The sequence below is a fragment of the Gorilla gorilla genome, chromosome 13 (genome assembly GCF_029281585.2).
Source record: "Gorilla gorilla gorilla isolate KB3781 chromosome 13, NHGRI_mGorGor1-v2.1_pri, whole genome shotgun sequence".
Lineage (NCBI taxonomy): Eukaryota > Metazoa > Chordata > Mammalia > Primates > Hominidae > Gorilla > Gorilla gorilla.
In genome coordinates, this window is record NC_073237.2 from 116,857,316 (window position 1) to 116,878,486 (window position 21,171).

The 21,171-nt window shown below is 40.3% G+C and overlaps 1 protein-coding gene across 10 annotated transcripts in view; it reads right to left on the bottom strand.

Annotated features, from left to right (window-relative positions):
* The window catches only part of CDK5RAP2 (CDK5 regulatory subunit associated protein 2), a 188,681-nt gene that overhangs the window by 97,664 nt on the left and 69,846 nt on the right, over positions 1-21,171 (bottom strand). For all 10 annotated transcript variants that reach the window (XM_055351808.2, XM_019033869.4, XM_055351809.2 and 7 more), the window contains exons 13-14: positions 4,796-4,966; positions 783-926 (exon numbers count right to left, since the gene is read on the bottom strand). In XM_055351808.2, the coding sequence (XP_055207783.2) occupies positions 783-926; positions 4,796-4,966 (315 nt within the window). The remainder of the gene's footprint in view (positions 1-782; positions 927-4,795; positions 4,967-21,171) is intronic.

Sequence of the window (21,171 nt, forward strand, 5' to 3'; positions counted from 1 at the left end):
TTACACAGCCAGGCAACAGGCTGAACATTGGGATTCGGAACATGTGCCAGTTCCCTACCCAAGAAGTGCCTGCCCATGGTGCTGTACAGGAGCCCAGGTGAGGGGAAGCAGAAAGGTGGATCCTGTAACTCCAACACACAGAGTAAGTGCCATGATGGAGGGGTGTGTAAAGTGCTGTGAACCAGAGGAAAATGGGACCACACTACTAAGCAGGATCAGGAAAGACTCCAGAGAGAAGGTGACACTAAGATGGCACCTGCAGAGATGTTCAGGAGTTAGCATGTAAACAAGGAGGGAAAAATCATTCCAGGCAGATGGAACTACATACACAAAGGCACAGAGAGGTACCAACATGGTGTTTTCAGGAATCTATAAGAAATTTGCTATTGCTGGCGACAAAAGAAAATGAGATTGGAAAGTTGATTTGGGGCCAGATAAGGAAGGGCCTGCTGTGCCATTTTCTGTGTGAATTTAAATAGGAACACTTACGAAACACTTGGGATTACATAGTTCTTAAGAGGTGAGCCCTGATAGAGCAAATGAGGCTTCTGGTTTAACAAGCTATGATTTCTCAGTTTCGTGTGCAGTGCAAAGACTAATATTCATTGAAGGATATTAATCTGTAACGTGGTAAGCTAAGAACTCCTCCTCCTACCTGTTGTAGGCTCAGTTACCAACAAGAAGGCATTTGAGGATCTCTAGATCAAAGGAGTTATCAAATATGTTTCAAAAAAGTGTATGAATCCATTCGCATGTGAATGTCCAATTTCAGTCAAGCTTACCTTAGAGAAGATGGTTTTGCTGCCTGGTGGCTGTTGAGAAGGGCACTTTTCTGTTATTAAGCTTTCACTCCTGAGCTCGAGATCCTCTGCAGCCATTAAATAGCAGTTCTGCTGTATTACTTCCAAATCTTTTTCATTGACTTTCTAATGAAATAAAACAAATTCTAAGGAAGTTGTCATCAAGAAAAAAAATATTAAGAAACTGTCCCAAACTCCTTAAGGAAAAATATTTTTTTCATAATACTCCTATATCCCCTACATAGTTTTCATCATCCAAAATACTAGGCAATTACAAAACTGTCATGCAACTCCATTTCTATGCTATTACAACTTGCAGAATAGCTGAATGCCAGCAAAGCAGAGCCAAGGATGGTCGCAGTCACTACAAACCGTCCTCGCTCGCCACCACTGTGACTACCTTCCAGTGGGTGTGGAGGACAAAGCCAGGCTCTGACCCAACAGACCTGGTTCCAAACCTAGGTTCATCCTGCTCAGGGTGCAATCTGCTTCCAGTCCTGCAGGCTTATGGGGATGATAACAAGACTTGCACATCAAAACCCAACGAAGTCTTAGTCTCTCTTGAAATGTTACAAATTTGATAAAACTTGAACTGTCCATATCCAAAAGGAGATCTGACTTCCAGGAAAAAAAGCCAAGACTGCAAATACTGCTTTAGGGTCTGGTCACATGTGAAAGGCTCCTTCATGATCACACACGATACGATTCCACTGGCTGAACCCTTCAGAAGATCTAACATCCAACAACACAACAGGACCGGAGACCATATCTCTAGTCTTCCGCATGGAATCTATTCCTAACTATTTAAAATCCTAGTAACTCCTGAACTAGGATTCTGTCCACTCTTGTCAAATATTAAGGGTAAGAACCACATCTTATTCCTAAGCACCTAGCAGAATTAATTTATCCTTTCAAATTTTTATAAGAAATTAGGTGAACACAAACAAAAAAATTAGAGGCAATTCTTTATAAAAACCCATTGAACTGTAATAGAAAGAACTAGGAATCAAATAACCAATACTGACTTTCTAGAATTGTCAAAATACAGTTGTGCTTAAATTACACTATTCATTTCCATTTTTCTAAAGTCCAATTATAGATATATATATAGTTTAACAGTCAAATAGTACTACAGGCTTAAATGGAAAATGGTGTCCTCTCCCTCTCCTCTCCTCTCACCTCTCAAATCCCACTCCCAGAGAAAAACAACTTGCAACTCTTTAGCTATTTCTTCTGCTATATACCTCCATGTTTCTATATTACATTCCTATTCTTACATGGCTTGGTTTCTTAAGTTTAGGTTTTACCTACTGGCTCCTGCCATAGAAGTTTAAGGATTCAGCTCTTACATCCTCTGTCCCTCAACCCTTTTCCTAATAATATCCCAATTTCAGTTAAATCAATATTCTGCATTTACATTATAGCCACGCAGATACTGCTCATAACTTAGCCATACGGTGTTCTGTGATCACACATCAAAAAATTGACCATCTGCATTTTAGTTTCTTAGAGAAATCCCAACTGAAGTCCTCCTCAAGAGTTCAAATCTGGGCTTTCTACATAAGCAGCTCAGCTCTCATCCCAGGACTTCCCTTCACCACATGCCATGTGAATTCCCTACTTTCTGGAACCCATGTCTCTCTCTTTTGGTTATTCTCTCCCATTTGGTGATTCCTTTATACATATGGAATCATCCTACGAGAGCTTCCAGCAAAAGAGTACATAGGAGGCAGATGCCTGTAGGCACCAAATGTCTGAAAATGCCTTTATTCTGCCCTCACACTTGCTGACAGCTTGGCTGAGTACAGAATGCTGGATTGGAAATCACTTTTCCTCCAAATCTGAAAGCATTGCTCTTCCATCTTCTGGTTTCCAATGTTGCTGCTGAGAATTCTGACGTCATTCCAAGTGTGGGTTCTTTGCATGTGACCTGTATTCTCCTCTCTGTGGAAGCCTTTCAGGTCCTCTCTTTATCCCTCTGTTCTAAAATTTCAAAATGACACACCATGGGATATGGGTCTTTTCTCATTCTTTGTGCTAGAAACATAGCAGGCCCTTTCAATGTAGAAATAGTTGTCCTTCCATTCTGGGGAATTTTCTCCTATTACTTTGAAAACTTCCTTTCCTCTGCTTTGCCTGTTCTGACTTTCTGGAACTCCTATTAGTCATATTTTGGACCTCCTGTATCAAGCCTCTAGTTTTCTTAATTTTCTCTCCCATTTTCTCATCTTTTTATTTGTCTAGTTCTATTTTCTGAAAGACTTACTCAACTTTATCTTCCAACTTTTCTTACTCTTCTTTTAAACTTTTTTATATTTGCAATCCTACTTTCAAATTCCAATAGCTCTTCTTTTCCAAATATCTTTTTTGTCAGAGCCTTATCTAAAGGAGTTATAGCCCTGAAATGTTTGGATTTTTAAAAGCTGTCTTGTTTTCTCCTCCTTGCATGTTTCTATTTCCTCTATGTACCTCTGTTCTGTTTGTCCTTTGTCTTTGTCTTTCCTTTTTTTTTTTTGAGAAGGAGTTTCGCTCTCGTTGCCCAAGCTGGAGTGCAGTGGCACAATCTCGGCTCACCGCAACCTCTGCCTCCCGGGTTCAAGCGATTCTCCTGCCTCAGCCTCCCGAGTAGCTGGGATTACAGGCGTGCACCACCACACCTGGCTAATTCTGTATTTTTAGTAGAGACGGAGTTTCTCCATGTTGGTCAGGCTGGTCTCAAACTCCCGACCTCGGGTTATCCGCCCACCTCAGCCTCCCAAAGTGCTGGAATTTCAGGCGTGAGCCACCACGCCAGGCCATCTTTCCTCCTAAATTCTTTTCTCCTATTTGATAAACTCAGGCCATCCACCTACTTTTAGGGGTTAGAAGTGCTCAGCAGCTCTGAGAGTGTGGAAAGGACCTGTCAAAGGTGGCCTCACAGTGAGGTGCACAGGTAGAGGCCCAGGTATTTTGCTGGAGGATCCCCAATTGTCAGCATCTTTCAGTTGTTTCTCCTCTCCGAGGCATCTCACTGCTGGGCATGCACACTTCCACTCCCTCCCTGTTTTCACTTAAGTGGTCACTCCTGCTTTCAGTTACATCTGGTGACCCCATGGCCAGAGATTCTCTGGTTTAAGGTCTCCAGAGATCTCCTGCTGGTGAGGAGAGTGTCACCTCTAACTGCTTAGAATTACAGCCAGTCTCCCATTTTTAAAGTTACCAGGTATAGCCAATGCATGCTATGCCTTTCTGGGGTTCTGCAGCATAAACCAGCTTGCTTCTTGTTGGCTTTTTGTCCCAAAGGCATGTAGCTGTATGGAGAAAGCTGAATCCTATGCCCTTAACACTTGCCCATCCACTTAGCCAAATTTTTTTCTTTCTTTTTTTCTTTTTATCTCTTTTGTCTACAAGCCACACTTATCCAAAATTCTGTTGACAACTCACACTTGCTATTATACCTGCTTCTATTCTCCTAGTTAGTCCCTGTGGGTTTATACCTTTTTATTCTTTCATTGTTATTTTAATGAGGTTTCTGTAGGAAGCAGAGTTACATGCCTATGTTTACTCCATCATGGTTATCTGTAAGTCTGAGGTGAATTTCAAAAATTCACGACATGATCAAACAAGAAGGGTACTCCTAAAGAAAAAGGAACAGTTAGAGAAAAAGTACAGGGGAATGAAAGAGCATGGTATAAATAAGTAACAGGAAGTATTTGCAGTAGAAGAACCTCAGTGAAGTGGCCTGAGCACTAGGGCAAAACAAGCCAGAGTGTGAATCCAGGCTCTGCTATTTAGTCGTCATATGACCCAGGATATGTTTCTTCCCTTCTCTGAGTTTCTGTTTCACCACACTTACCTCCCTGGTGGCTGAAGCTCAAATGACATAATTAAAGCTCTAAAGTATTCTGAAACATAGCAATGATTACTGTAATCATAAATATTTCTGCAAAAGAATTATTTTTTAAAAAAATCAACCCATGCCAAATTAAAAAATTTAAATACAAAAGTTACAGTACCTGAAGCAACACGTCCTTCTGATTGGTACTTTCTGTTAGATGTTTGATCACTTGCTCTTGATTGTGCAATTTTTTATTGCTTTCACTCAGAAGACTCTTGTAACGATTTTCCATTGCTTTCTCTCTTTCATTCACTTCATTGCGTAATTTTTCAACTTCATTTCTAAGATCCTACCAGAAGAAAATGAAAAAATGGAATTTACTTGACAAAAATTTCAATCTCTTATGTGTTTGACTTGCTAAATTACTGCTACAAGAGAGCATGATAATAGATGTATTTAAGGGAGTATACAAGTGTATATTTAAATCCTTCTCACTTAAAATCTTACAAAAACCACTATAAGAATAATCTGAAATTTGGCAAAAGATTTATGAACAGATATTTATCACAACATTATTTAAAATGCTGGAAAACCAGAAAGAAACTAGACAGTCAACAACAGAGAAATAATTATAAAGAGTACAGTATTTAAAAAACATACACCCACAATTATGAGTCAAAACAAACCAGAGTATCAAACTGTACAGATAATAAGATGCTCATTATTTTCTAAATGTTAATACAAATGTCATAAGGCTATGAGGTAACACATCAAAACAACAACAGTATATCTAAGTAGAGGAATTGTGGGTAATTTTCCATTTTTTTTACTTGTTTATTTTTCTAAGTTTCCACAATTTCTAAATAATCCTGTATTATCTTCGTAATCAGGAAAAAAAACTGTCTTAATACCATCATTTACAAAGAATTTATAATAACATAAAAAAAGTTCATGTTATTCCCATGTTACAGAAAAAGGAAAAAAAAACCGTATACAGAATGATTGTGACTACCTTTAAATATGTACTATTTGCAATACTGAAGCACTATTCATAATAGCAAAAGGCTGTAAACAATCCAAATGTCCACCAACAGAGGAATAAACTATGGTACATTCTCACAATGGAGCACTCTTAAGCTATAAAGGAAAAGGAATGAGGACTCTTTCTCTCTATAAATATACTGCCCTAAAGTAATCTTCAGAATATTTTGTTAAGTGTGTGTGGCAGCAGCAGAGACCCAAGAGAAATAAGTATGGATAGCATACTGCCATTTATTTAACCATAAAACAAATTAAATGACTGCCTATAAGGTATAAGAGAGAACAAGGTAGAAGGGACAAGGATAGAAATTAAAACTCATTTTACAGATGTGACGTTGCAATCATTTAAACGTTTATACAATTATCTTAAAAATAAAATAAAAATCCCATAAAACTGAAAAAAGAGCAAGCAAACAAATGAATCTAACTTTGTAACCAGTTAACTGGTTAACCAAACAGACGGAAATTGTTTCAATAACTTTGAAGCAGAATAATTTGTACATCCCTAGTGGGATACTTCTCTAAGTACAAAAGAGGTTGTAAAAAAATCTTAAACTGTTTTTAGTAATCATGTTATAAGTAATGATATTGGTAATGTTATTCTGAAACTGTGTGAGTATATATAACATATATATTTATTAAACAATTATTGTCATAAAACCCAAAACTTTAAGTAGAAAAGAAATACAAACATAAAAGAAGTTAAAACTTGTCACTCTAAATTTGAATTTGAAATATCAATATGAACTTCTATTTTCTGTCGTTTCCTTTCTTTCACTAAAAAAGGCTAGAATTGGTGTCCTCCCTAGTATCCAGACTATAGTCTCTAAATGCCTTTTCCTATAAAAAAGAACAGGGTTCTTCAAAGCAGTGGTTCTAAAGTATAGTCCCTAGAACAGCATAATCAGTATCACCTGCATATATGCAAATATATTGCTGGTTCTGAGGATGGAAAGGGGACTCAGACCAAGAAATCAGGTAGGCTCTAGGAGCTGGAAAAGGCAAGGAACTGACTCTCCTCTAGAGCCTTCAGGAGGAATGCAGCCCTGCCGACACCTTGATTTTAGTCCAGTGGGACCCATTTGAGACTTCTGACTTCTAGAATTGCAAGATAATCGATTTGTATTGTTAAGCCACCAAGTTTGTGGTAATTTGTTGCAGCAGCAATAGAAGCTAATAATACAGCCACTACTGGAGGATTCTAGGGAACTTGTTTTCACTTTCCTGTATGAGCTGCACCTCAGGGTAACTAAATAGGTGGTGAAAAACCAAGTTTCTCTTTATAGACGTATTCAGCTATAAAAGAAGGAATAATGAAATCAAATTATCACCATTTGCAAATGATCAATAGCTAGTAACATCACAAAAAGAGGGACTATCAAATATTTGAAAGTACAAATGACCATTTATGATGTAACATTGCCAAAAAATTTAACCTGAATTTGACCATGCATCTTATCTAAACTACCACTTTAGATGGTAGTTAGACTGTTTACCAGAAACAGTCAACAGAGAAATAAGCCAAATGGCATTACAGAAACAGTCAGCAAAATCCATAATGTGAAAAACTCTAAAGAACAAACGACCCAACATATTCAACAAACAAATTACATGGGGTAAAAAAAAGGAGGGAGAACCTGCTTACTTATTAAACAATAAGTTAAAAAGTTAGCCTGTCATCTCAGCACTTTGGGAGACCGAGGCAGGCAGATCGCTTGAGGTCAGGAGCTTGAGACCAGCTTGGCCAACACGGCGAAACTCTGTCTCCATGAAAAATACAAAAATGAGCAGGGCGTGGTGGCACATGCCAATAATCCCAGCTACTCAGGAGGCTGAGGCAGGAGAATCACTTGAATCCGAGAGGCAGAGGTTTCAGTGAGCCAAGATGGCACCACTGCACTCCAGCCTGGGCAGTACAGCAAGACTCGGTTAAAAAAAAAAAAAAAAAGTAAAGGAAGGGGAGAATGAACTCTGCTATCAGTCTGAATTCATGATCACACACACACACACACAGAATTGGAAAGACATAGAAATATACATGTTTGTATGCATGTGTCAATACACATATTTCAGCTCTGTACACTGACAAATCCTAGAGGCAATAACACTCCAGTAGTAATGAGGATACCTATCATTCACATCTTGGTTTCTAAATATCATTTTCCAATAAAAGAAACCAGTGTTTCTTGGGCAAATACTTGATTCCAGACCTGGAGCAGGGAAAATATAATACGAAATGAGCCTAGGAGATCTTGTGCTCCTAGAAAGCAAGAATTGCTCAAAAAATGAGGAGTCATGTTGAAAAGGCACAGGAATCAATTTGAAGGAGCTCCCAATGGCCAAGTCTGGGTCAATTTGAACAATAAAATAAATAATGATAGTAATGGCTTATAACTTATAGAGTAAAACAGTATCTGCAAGTCCATACTGATAGAAACAAATAACTAAATAATAAACAAATGCAGGAGGAGGAAGAGGACAGCTCTTCCTCATGGTAGACATAATACAACTAATAAGAATAGAAGGAAAGATAGAAAAAGAAAATAACAACTAGGTAAACACCACAGTAATAACTGTTGCAGGTAAGAATCATCAATGGATGCTAGAATTCTTCAAAGTATGATGAGAAGCAGGATATTCATATAGTCTCAAAAGATCTCCCCACAAAATTAATTATAAAGGGAATAAAATAGTGACTTTATAGTGAAGAAACCCAGAAGATTCCACTTTAACCAAGTGACTAGCACTAACCTCATCAATAATGACAGATTGACATTACGCACCTCCAAATACAATACACTAAGAAGAGCACATCACTTCCATGCTGTTCTTGCCAAAAACACATAACCTCAATCCAATCATGAGAGTGTTGGGAGAAAAGCTGAGTGTTGGGAGAAGCTGAGGCAGGGCTTGATATCTGACATAATGTAAAAGAGTCTTGGAACATGTCCGGGGTTCAGGGTCTAAAACCCCTGTGGCCTTTGGAAGCCCAAGCTCTGTGCTAAAGGGTGGAAGGCTACCCTGATGCACCATAATCTAAGTCCAGGGCATAAAACCCCTCGTGGCTTGGATAGAATCCAGGGCTCAGGGCATAAAATCCCTTGTGGCTCTAGAATGTGTCTAGTCTTGCTGGCTCCTTGCTCTCCCAGGACGGATTGTATCTTGAGTTAAAAGAACCTGCTCTCCATTATCTCAAGTAGCAGAACATGTTCCATATGCCGCAAAGGAAATGCTAAACCGTCACAGCTGTGGATCAAGTGCTTGCCCTTTCCCATATTCTCACCACCTGTTTCTTTGTTTGATCACCAATAAATAGTCTGGGCTTCCAGAGCTCCAGGCCTTCCCAGCCTCCATACTTAGCAATGGCCCCCTAGTGCCACTTTCTCTCTCAAACTGTCTTTTCTCATTCCTTTGACTCCGACGGACTTCATTGCCCCCACGACCTGGTGTTGGGTCTGATCACCCCAACATGAGAGAAACACCAGACAAGCCCAAATTTAAGAACATTTCACAAAATAACTGACCAGTCCTCTTCAAACCAGTCAAGGTCATAAAAGACAACATCTGAGCAACTGTTCCAGATTAGCCAAGACTAAGCAGACATGACAATTCAGTGTGGATCCTTCATGAGATCCTGAACCCGAAAAGGGTCACTCATGGGAAAACTGGCAGAATTCAAATAGAGTCTGTAGATTAGTTCATAATGTTGCATCAACGTTAATTTCCTGATACTGGTAAGTATGCCACAGTAATGCAAAATGTTAACACTAGGGGATATATGGGAACTCTCTATATTGTTTTTGCACCTTTCCTGTATGTTTAAAATTATTTCAAAATAAAAAGGTTTTAAAAAAATATATATATATCAACGGGTGTGGTGACTCACGCCTGTAATACCAACACTTTGGAAGCCCAAGGCAGGAGGATCACTTGAGCCCAGGAATTTGACACCAGCCTGGGCAACATGGCAAGACCCCGTCTCTAAAATAAATAAATAAATAAGTAAATAAAATGCAATGTATATACCTTGTTTGGATCATGATTTATCTTTTTTTGGAGACAAGGTCTTACTAAGTTGTCCAAGTTTATCTCAAATTCCTGGGCTTAAGCAATCCTCCCATCTCAGTCTCCCAAAGTGCTGGGATTACAGGCATGAGCCACCACTCCCATCCTTGGATCATGATTTAAACAAATTATTTCAAACAATTGTTTTTAATGAGACAATCAGGGATATCTAAACATTTATTGGTTATTTGGTAATTTTAAGAGATTACTACCCTTTTTAATGTGAAAATGGTACTTTTTAAAGCATACTGAAATACTGATAAAGTAGTATGTCTGGGAATTGCTTAAAATAATTCAGTGTTGAAAAGGAGGGAATGAGGGGGAGGGCAGAGATGACACAAGATTAGCTCTCAGTTTGTGATGGCTAATGCTGGGAGACAAACACATAGCGGTTCAATGTACTATTCTCTCTCCTTTTGTGGGTATTTGAAATTTTCCATAATGAGCAGGGTTTTTTTTTTTAAAGGTACTTATTAGAAACCTGCAAGAAGTATCAGAACACATGATTATAGATGATTTTTTAAATTGTGTCATTATTTTAATTTTAAAATATTTCACACTAAGCAGACACTACATGCATAATTGGTAAAGTAACATTTTTTAAAATGCTTTAAAAATTGTTAATTTTTTTCTTGGGCAAAAAGATGATGATGAGATTGCCCTAAACCTTTACTCCAAACAGCCAGACCAAGAACCTATCATGAATTATAAATGGCAGTAAATAGAAATTCAATTCTGGAGAAGGAAAGAAAGGGTTTTTTATATTACTATACAAATGATACTAAAGCAACATTAACAGAATTCTAAAGCTAAAGAACAAAAACATTCCCCCAAAATACAGTCATGGCAATATATTAAACCATTTTCAAACAGTAGGTGCTCCTTTCAGTTCTTGTCCATCTGCAGCCCTAATTTTTATACAGTTTTAAGTTTGGTATGGACTTTACCCCATTTCACTTTACTCCATTATACTATATGGCCTACAAAGAGCATAGAGCAATTAATTAATGATGACATAAAAGAACAATTAAACAAAAAGAAAAGTTTAAGAGAATAAAGTCAAGAAAAGTGTTTTGTTTTGTTTCATTTAAAGTACAGAGATGAGAATGGTCTAGAGAGCTGCTATAATACGGAGCTTCCAACTTGGCTCTGCTCATCCTTTTAGTCTAAAGGCAAGGCGGGACAGGTGGCGAGGCAGTGCCTAAAGTGAAAGATACCACATGATCGTTATGCTGACCAATTTTAATGCATATCTCTTAGGTCACTTAACTACTTTCCCACTGTCACCAACTGTTTGCTAGTACAGAAAATACAAAAAGGAAGAGCTGTGAGCATAAAACAAGTTTTTTTTTTCTAACTTCTGATTTGTTTTCTTAGGCTAAATCCCCAAAAGTAGAATTACTAGGCCTAAGGGTAAGCATGTTTTCAGAATTCTTTCTACAATGTGACAAACTTCCTTCCAAAAAAACAGTGGCAAAAATGTAATCGCCAAGTGGGAGTTTTTTGTTTCACCACATCCTCACCAGCACTGATATTTTCTTAAATGTTTGCTAATTTAATTGGTATAAAAAGGTCCTTCACAAGTGTTCGAATTTGCATTCTTTGATTGCCAATCATGCTTCTATATATTTGACTATTGTTTGAATTTCTCCTTGGGCAAATTGTCCTTGTGGGCCATGAATGAAAATAGTTTCAAGGAGAGTCATAATGAAAAGCTGATCTCTCAAGAATCACCCAAGGTGTACATACACAAACATACACACATAAGCTCATTTTCCCCCTACATTACAAAATCTACCAGGGCAAGGTCTAGCTACCATACTAATGCCATTAGAGAAGAGGCTGATTATGAGGGTTCACCTTTCAAATGGATATCATCATGTTTTTGCCTTCCTGATTGTGTTTTGCTGGCCGGTGACTGCTCAGAAACAGTCAATACCACCAGGGCCAGAAGAGCAGCTGTGGCTAAAGAACGGGTACTGAGTGGAGTAAGGGGGGGGCCTGGGAACTCCCATACCTGAAAATTCCTACACCTGGGAGCTCCCACATCCGGGTTCTATTAATAATAGATGCTACTGTGTGTCAAGCACCTACCATTGTTCCAGGCAAGGTGCTAGACACTTTCATAATGAGGCATTTACTCTTCACAACATACGATGGCCCACAAGGCCCCCATCAGCTAGACCCCCCTGACCTCGCTGCCCTCTTCTCTTGTGGCTCTCCGCAGCCAGTTCTGCTCCAGCAACCCTGGCTGTCTTGTCGTTCCTCTTACACACCAGGTCAGAGCCCTTAAGCCTGCTGCTCTACCTGGAAAGTTCTCCAGGTTGCTCCCTTACTTTCTTCAAGTGTGTGCTCAGCCATCATCTTCTCAGACCAGTCTTCCCTGACCATCCACCCTACTCTCCATATTCCTTCCCTTCACCACTGTGCCCCATGGAACCTCCTAATATAGTATTTAATTTATATGTGTATTTTGCTTGCAGTTTTCCCACCAGAATGCAAGTTCCATGAGGGCAGGGAGTTTTGTGTATTTTGTTTGCTGCTATATCTCCAGCACCTAGAATGGTACCTGGCACATAGCAGACACTGTGGCAGATTAAACATAGCCAGAAATTATTTGACTTCCCTTCCATCAAGAGGTGTGGAGTCTATGTCCCCTCCTATTGAATCTGGGCAGCATAGCACCTGCTGTGACCATGAGAATACGGCAGAAGTGACACTATGTCAGTTTCTGTTCTTTCCAGCCATCCCCGACAAGGTACCAGACATATGAGTGAAGAATCATGGACCCTCCAGTCCACCCCATCCACCAGCTGAAGACCATGAGTAACCTGGGCCACATGGAGCAGAATACCCAGCTATGCCCTGCCCAAGTCCTTGGCTCACAAACTCATTAGGTATAATGAAATGATTGTTGTTTTGGGGTAATTTGTTATGCAGCAATAGATATCAAGGAAAGCACTCAATAAGCATCTGTTGGATGACTGAATAAATCAAGGAATGAGATGGATGGGACTGCTCCCATTTTATGAATGAGGAAGCAGGCTGAGACAGGTAATTTGCCTAAGATCACAGTCACCAAGGGACAGCACCTGCCTTATTCCAGGTCTCTCTCATTCCAAATCTTCTCAGTTCGCCCCCACACCATGGTTTAGATCTCTTTTGCACGACTCACTAATGCAATGATCCCAGTCCACTTAACGTATATCTAATACTCACTTTTAGAAATCTTCCCCTGAAAAATGCTGTGAAGAATAACTATAAAACCTGTGTTAAGCCAGCCATTTAGGTACACCTTTAAATTCACAATAAATGTGTATGCCATCCTAGAAAGATCGTGCACACCCGTTAATTCTAAAAATGTTCACGTATCATGCTGAGTAAAGAGTGTGCACTTTTCCTGTGCACAGTAATTACAGGTCCACTTACCTCATTTCCGAGATTCAGTTTCCTCCTCTATACAAACGACTATCAGAACCATATTTTGATGTCTGGTTCAAGTTCCAGTGTATGTATGTATATTCAGCAACCATTTATTCCATTCTCCTTTTAATTTCCTTTTAATTTTTAATTCAGCTACCTAGGTTAAGAACGTCTTACATGGCTTAAGCAATAAGGGCTACTAACGTGCCACATTTCTCCCACAAATCCCCTAACAGAGTTGACAACGTGAAAATGACCTGTTACAGAATTCCACAAAGGACATGTAGTTTTGTCATTCCCCAAGATTTGTAGTTTTGTCATTCCCCAATATTAGGAGTTCTTAACCTAAGGTCCATTGACTGGGCCAGGGATCCTATGCAAATTTGTATGCGTGTACATTTGCGGTGGGGGGGGCAGGTAGAAGGCCCACAGCATCATCAGAACCTTGGGGAAAGTTACGATACCAAAGAGTACAGACCGCTTCTCTTATTTTACTCATTAGTTATGGAAACCACCATTTACTGAGCACCAGCTATGAACCAAGCACAGGCCAAGGCACTTTTACACAAAACATCTCGAACCCTAATGACTGCCTACATGGTAAGTATTATTAGTCCTGTTTTTACAGAAAGAGAACTAAGGCCCACAGAGGTTGAGAGATTTTCACAAAGCTTTACAAAAGCTCTAGTAACTTCTAGTGCTGAAATCCAAACCCCAGTCAGTGTGATCCCAAATTCTGTGCTTTTTCCACCCAAATGTGCTATTGTTAAGGCTAAAGAAAACATAAAACCACTCTGTGACACAGGCTTCCACTAGCCAATAATTTCAATACCTGAAATTAACATATCATTTCTTAAGGACTTGGATTGATGGACTCTCTAGCCCGAGACTGAAGCCCTCCTTCTAATGAATGGGGCAGAACCAAGCACCTTCAACCTCATATGAAGAGCAGTCAAAGAAAGTTTAAAGCAAAATGACCATAGAGGGAGGGCAGGTTTGTGTGCAGAGATGGCCCTGAAGAAGAGTGCTGCCATGGCAACACAAAGACAGCAGACAGGCTCATGCACTTGCTGCCAGTGGGGTTCTAATAAATGTTTTGGGGAGGCATGGAGATGGCATGTCTTGCCTGAGTACAACAATCAGAACTGAAAACTGATCATCTTGGGTGGTTTTTCCAAACCTCCTTCGATATTCCTGGACTGTGAAAACAGACAGCCCTAGTCTTGAATCCTGCCTCTACTGCTAACTAGCAGTGTGACCAGAGATGGATAACTTAAATCTTTCTGAGTGTTTCCTTTCCGGTAAATGAAGATAATAATGCAAACTCCCAGGGTCCTTGGAGGTCTGGAGGAGAGAATGCACAATGGGAGCCCAGCATAGAAGCTAATGCAGAGCAAATGAAGCCGTGTCACCTCTCTCTGTCCCCACATACAACCCCCAGGCTGATCCTCACTACCCGGTTTCCTCACATGGCCATGGCATCACCACCACCACCCCCACCCCACAACAAGGTTCAGCTCTTGCCCCTCCCTCTCACAGGCACCTTGTCATCCAACAGTTAACCCAGGCCTTAAGGTGCGGCACGCCCTCAACACAGAGCACCTGGGAGATGAAAAGCGAGGATTTGGTGCTTTTCATGGCCAAGAGTGTCCAAATCCTGCCCTGTCAATCACTCCTGCTATCCCCAGAGTTCTCAAAGGAGTTATACACAATAATAGCAGAATGGGGAATCAAAGTACAATTCTGTGACAATCTCATATCCAGATAAGTGCTTTCTGATAAAATTAACGGTTTGGGGTAGTTGATGTTGTTACTGTTTGGGAAAAGGGAGGGTGTATGCAGCTTAGGGAGCTGCCCAAGTTCTCTTATTCAAGTAGAAGTAGAAGTGCACAAAGACAACTGATGAGGAAATGAGGGAGTTGGCCTGCCCAGCAAAGGCTAGGCCTGGCTACATCTGGAGCAGGAAAGCAAAAGAATCTGGAACTTGGGTTCTTATAACTCACCCATTAACAAGAATGGCCCCCAAAATATCCTGAACTCTCATCACTCAGATTAGTAACTCCTCCCTCCTTAATTATAAAGGAAGAAGGGTAGAAGCTGCAGTACTAAGAAAGGTATTCCTCCCGCCAGACAGCTCCCTACCCTTCATCCCACTGCCTCTGCCTTCTTCAGAACTCAGCTCCCAGCCAGTCAGCTGCAACAGCTTCCTAACTGGTCTTGCTGCTTCTGGGTTCACCCCACTAAACCACATGTAGACCTCTGATCATTACGTCTCTGCTAGGCATCCTTCATTGACTCCAAGTTAACTGCAGAATGAAGCTACCCTACGAGGAGTCTACTCAAGGCTCCTACTAGTGGGCTTCAGCTTACATTTCAGCTTTATCTGCAACCAGTCCCCTTCATCCAACCACTTCATTAACATACTTTCAGGCTCTCTGCCTGTATCTACCAGTCCCCTCCACCTGGAAAAAGTACAAATTCCCTCCAGTTCCACCTAGAGAAAGCACGCTATCCTTCAAGGCCCAATTCAAGTGCCATCTCTTCCACAAGGCCCAATTTGATTACTCAGGCCATCACCAATCATCCTCATAAAATACCACCCAACATTTTCTTCTACAAACTCTATGACATTTAGGAGAGTGCTGGGCACTTTACCCATCACCTCACTCAACTCTCACAACCCTATGAAGCAGGTACAGGCATAGCTCATTTCATTGTGCTCTGCTCTACTGCACTTCACAGAAATTTTGTATTTTACAAATTCAAGGTCTGCAGCAACCCTGCATCAACCAAGTCTGTCAGCATCACTTTTCCAACAGCATGTGTTCATTTCGTGTCTCTGTGTCGCCTTTTGGTAATTCTTGCAATATGTCAAACTTTTTCACTATTAGTATCTGTTATGGTGATCAGTGATCTTTGATATTCCTATTCCAGTTGTTTGGCAGTGCCTCAAATCACACCCACATAAGACGGCAAACTTAACGGATAAAAGTGTATTCCAAGAGCTCCACCAACTGGCCATTCCCTGTCTCCTTCCCTCTCCTCATGCCTTCCTATGCCCTATGATACAACAAAATTGAAATTAGGCCAGTGAATAACCCTATAATGGCTTCTAAGTATTCAAGTGAAAGGAAGAGTCACATGTCTCTCACTTTTTAAATCAAAAGCTAGAAATGATTAAGCTTAGTGAGGAAGGCATGTCAAAAGTCAATATAGCCAGAAGCTAGGCCTCTTGCACCAGTTAGCCAAACTGTGAATGCAAAGCAAAAATTCTTGAAGGAAATTAAAAGTGCTACTCCAGTGAACATATGAATGGTAAGAAAGCTAAACAGCCTTGCTGATACGGAGAAAGTTGTGGTCTGAATAGATCAAACCAGTCACAATATTCCCTTAAGCCAAAGTCTAATCCAGAGCAAAGCCTTAACTCTCTTCAATTCTATGAAAGCTAAGAGAGGTGAAGAAGCTGCAAAAAGAAAAAACAAAAATTGAAGCTAGCAGAGGTTGGTTCCTGAGGTTTAAGGAAATAAGTCATCTAAGTAACATAAAAGTGTAAGGTAAAGTTACAAGTGCTGATGTAAAAGCTGCAGTAAGTCATCCAAGAGATCTAAGGTAACTGATGGAGGTAGCTACACTAAACAGGTTTTCGATGCAGATGAAACAGCCTTACATTGGAAGAAGATGCCATCTAGGAGTTTCATAGCTAAAGAGGAGCAGTCAATGTCTGGCTTCAAAACTTCAAAGGACAGGGTGACTTCCTTATTAGGGGCTAATGCAGCTGGTAACTTTAACTGGAAGCCAGTGCTCACTTATGATTCCAGAACTCCTTAAAAATTATGCAAAATCTACTCTATCTGTGCTCTACAATGGAACAACAAAGCCTAAATGACAGCACATCTGTTTACGGCATGGTTTACTGAATATTTCAAGCCTACTGTTGAGACCTACTGTTCAGAAACAAAGATTCCTTTAAAAATATTACTGCTCATTGACAATGCACCTGGTCATCCAAGAGCTCTGATGGAGATGTACAAGAAGATGAATGTTGTTTTCATGCCTGCTAACACAACATCCATTCCGCAACCCACAGATCAAGGAGTAATTTTAACTTTTCAAGTCTTTAAGAAATACATCTGTAAAGAGTGATTCCTCTGATGGATCTGGGCAAAGTAAATGGAAAACCTTTTGGAAAGGATTCATCATTCTAAATGCCCTTAAGAACATTTGCGATTCATGAGAAGGGTCAAAATACCAACATTACAGGAGTTTGGAAGAATTTGATTCCAACCCTCATGGATGACTTTGAGGGATTCAAGACTTTACTTCACTGCTAATGTGGTGGAAATAGCGAGAGAACTAAAAGTGGGGTCTAAAGATGTGACTGAATTGCTGCAATCTCATGATAAAGCTTGAACAGATACGGAATTACTTCTTATGAATGGGCAAAGAAAGTCGTTTGTTGAGATGGAAACTTCTCCATCTCAAGATGCTGTGAACATTGTTGAAATGACAACAAAAGACTTAGAATATTATGTAAACTTAGTTGATAAAGCCGTAGCAGGGTTTGAGAGGACTGACTCCAGTTTTGAAAGAAGTTCTACTGTGGGTAAAATGCTACAAACAGCATCACATGCCATAGAGAAATATTTTGTGAAAGGAAGAGTTAATCAATGTGGCAAACTTCATTCTTGCAGCAACCACCACCCTGATCAGTCAGCAGCCATTAACATTGAGGCAAGACCTTCCACCAAGAAAGATTACAACTAGCTGAAGGTTCTGATGATCATTAGTATCTCTGGCAGTATTTTCAATTCAGGTATGTATGTTGTTATTTTAGACGTAATGCTGTTGCACACATAATAGGCCACAGTATAGTGTTAACATAACTTTTATATTCACTGGAAAACCAAAAAATTCGTAAGACTCACTTTATTCCAATCCCTAATATCTCCTGAGGGATGTCTGTACCTTAATTATACCCATTTTACCAATCAGAAAACTGAAGTTCAAAGACTTCAAACAACTTAACCAAAGCAACATAGGTAAAAAGTAGTAGAAGCAGGATTTGAAACCAGGTCTACCTGTATTCTTTTTACTCTACCAGTGGTTTTACAAGCCAAATCCAAGAAGCTCTAGGATTAGGAATACCCAAACCTGGTTGGATATCAGTACCCTCTAACTACATGTTCTTGGGCCTTCCTCTAGAAATTGACTCAGTAGCTTAGGGAAGACCACAGAAAATTATATTTTATTTCAATAAAAAAAGCCACCATCCTAAGGAATCTGCAGAGCCCTCCTGGGTGCATCTGTTTTATTTGCTTCTGAACAAAGGGTTTACACAGGAAAAAAAAAAGAACCCTATCCTACACCAGACTACTGCCTTGATTTAAAGTTAGTGCTGCCACAGCAAGACCTGTATGATGATGTCAACTAATGGCCTCAATTTCTACACTAATGGGCAATTTTCCCTTAAGAATCACAGGTGCACTCTGGACCAGCACTGGGCTGAGAGCTGCCTCTGCATGGCAGGGTTCTCTTAGAGCAGACTGGCTGATTAAAATATATATATATATATATATATAAAGTGGATTGTTTGAAAAATAACATGTTCTAAAATCTTAGAATCACATTAGAAATGAAAAGCCAAGCCCTCACACTTCCTCCTCCAGCCAGCTAGTTTTGTTTTATCTCTGGCCAGATGGAGAATGAGAAGGTTCTCATCCATCAAATTTCCACCTTATCAGGTTTCACTGTGAGAAAGCTTGTCAAAGTGCTCAGTGGTTACCTTTAAATATACAAAGGAAATTTCTCCACAATCTTAATGAGGAAGAGATACGCTGTGATGTAAGGAGAATTTCCAGAATTAGCAGGTGAGAGCACTGTTCAAGCCACGTTTTGTGGAGCCTCATTGCTCCTGCGGGCTGTGGCGGAAACAGATGATGCGTGGAGGTGGGTGCCAGGCCTCCTACCTCACTTCACCCTGAGCAACTCCACTTCTGTGTTTTCTCTCCATAACGGTTCATTCAAACAAATAATTCATATGCTGGGGGAAAAAAACTTGGAGGCCACCAGAATGAAACACTCCTTGGCATAGAGAACTAACAAACATGTGCCTCACCTAACAGTATGGTGCTAGCTGTGATGACTGCACAAGTTCTGAGCAAAGGGCTTGATGTAGCTTTCACCAGCTGCCCCCTTCTCCAGCCCCACTCACTGTTCCCCATGAGCCAGGCTCATTCATGGACCCCAAACCTTGGCACAGGCCTTCCTGCTACCAGGAATGCATTGCCACCTCCCATTCCCCTAGGCAAACAGCTACCTATCCTTCAAGTCTCAGCTCAAATCCACTTCCTCTGTGAAGCCTTCCCTCCTTCCCTCTCTGGTCTCTTAGCACAGTTCCATTCTTTGTGCTTCCAAAGCATTCGGTCCATTCCACTATCAGGACTTATCATGCTATATTTTAATTAGCTCTTTGTATTTCTATGCTATTTCTTCACTAGATTCCTTCAGAGACTGTGTATGATTTGATTCGGTCCTGTACTCCTAGTGCCCAGGACAGAGCCTGGCACAGAAATGATAAAATGAGAGGGTGACATAAGGGAAAGTCTCCCTGTTTGTGCCCCATGGAGATTACAGCAATTCCATATGAAAACTGTTGGGGACAGCCTTTTAAAACAGCTTTAACAGCAGCCCCAGGTGTGAGCCACTGAGATTCTCCAGAGTTTCTCAATAGCAGAGCGCTCCGACTCCCTTCCTATAGGGATCAATCAGCTGGAAAGGAACAGACAGGCACTTTCTTCAGAGGAGAGGTTACTGTTGATCAAGGAAGAAATTTATACCTTTGGTGACTTGGCTGGTAAAAGGGAAGACAACATTTATTAATCAACACCGTCTGGTAGATTCTAGCAGGTGATGGTTTGTCATTCAAAGTCCTGAGCCAGCACCTGCCACACAATTAAAAGCAGGAAAACAGGAAAGAAAAGAAGGAATCGGATACACTGAGCATCAACTTCTCTGTGCCAGGAACCACGGTAGGCATTTTCTCACACATTACATTTTACTATTCATTTGTTTAATCCTAAAATAGATATAATCAACCCCACTTTCGGGGAGTGAACATAAGTTTAACGAGTTTAAGCTGTTGGCTTAGAAGTTAAGCACTTGTAAGTGAAGCTGAGATTGCAACCCAAGTTGAGAACTATTTTCCGCTATTCCAAAGATGGCCACTAAAATTGCTACGTTTCTAGTGCCCGAGGCCAAGGCATCATCATCAAAATAGCTACCAATTTTTGCTCATTTATGATGTGTCAAGTATTATGCTAAGTGTCACTCCCTCTCTCAGATAAACCTAACAACTAATCGCTATTATTCTGATAAGAAATGGGCATACTATGGTTCGAAGAGGCAAATTTGCTGGTTCACAGTTCAATAACTAGTAAGTAATGGAGCCAGGACTCCAAACCAGTTTGACTCATGTTTCTGGCTTCAGGCTTCTTCCAACATAGGTCATTTAAACTGCACATTATTCTATAAAGAGACCAACTCAAAACCTTCACACCTAATACACACACACACACATATATATAAATTTTTTTTTAGGGCAAGAGGAGCTTTGGCCGTTAGTAAAAAATATAGTACCTCAGATCTGTGGTCTTAGCCCTAACCAACCAGCCTGTAGAGACACTGTCTCCAAATGCCATGTTTTGATTCTGATTTACCAAGAGATGTTCTAAATGCTGTCACAATCTCATTTGGAGATATCCATCAATGAGTACATGTGAGAACTGGGAGGTTCAGGCTGAACTACCCTGAAATTAAACCCACTCCTGTCAAAGCACATGGGATTAGCCAGCTGGGTGACCGGTACGACTTTAATTAGATTTTTGGGCTTTAGCCAGCAAATGCATCCCCACAGAGCTAAGTGCCCAGGTACTGAAGCACACACTTGTCAGGGTAGCGGATGACGGGTCTCATAACAGATGAAAGCATTCTGAAATAGTCTGGGGAATATGGCTAAGGCAATGTCTA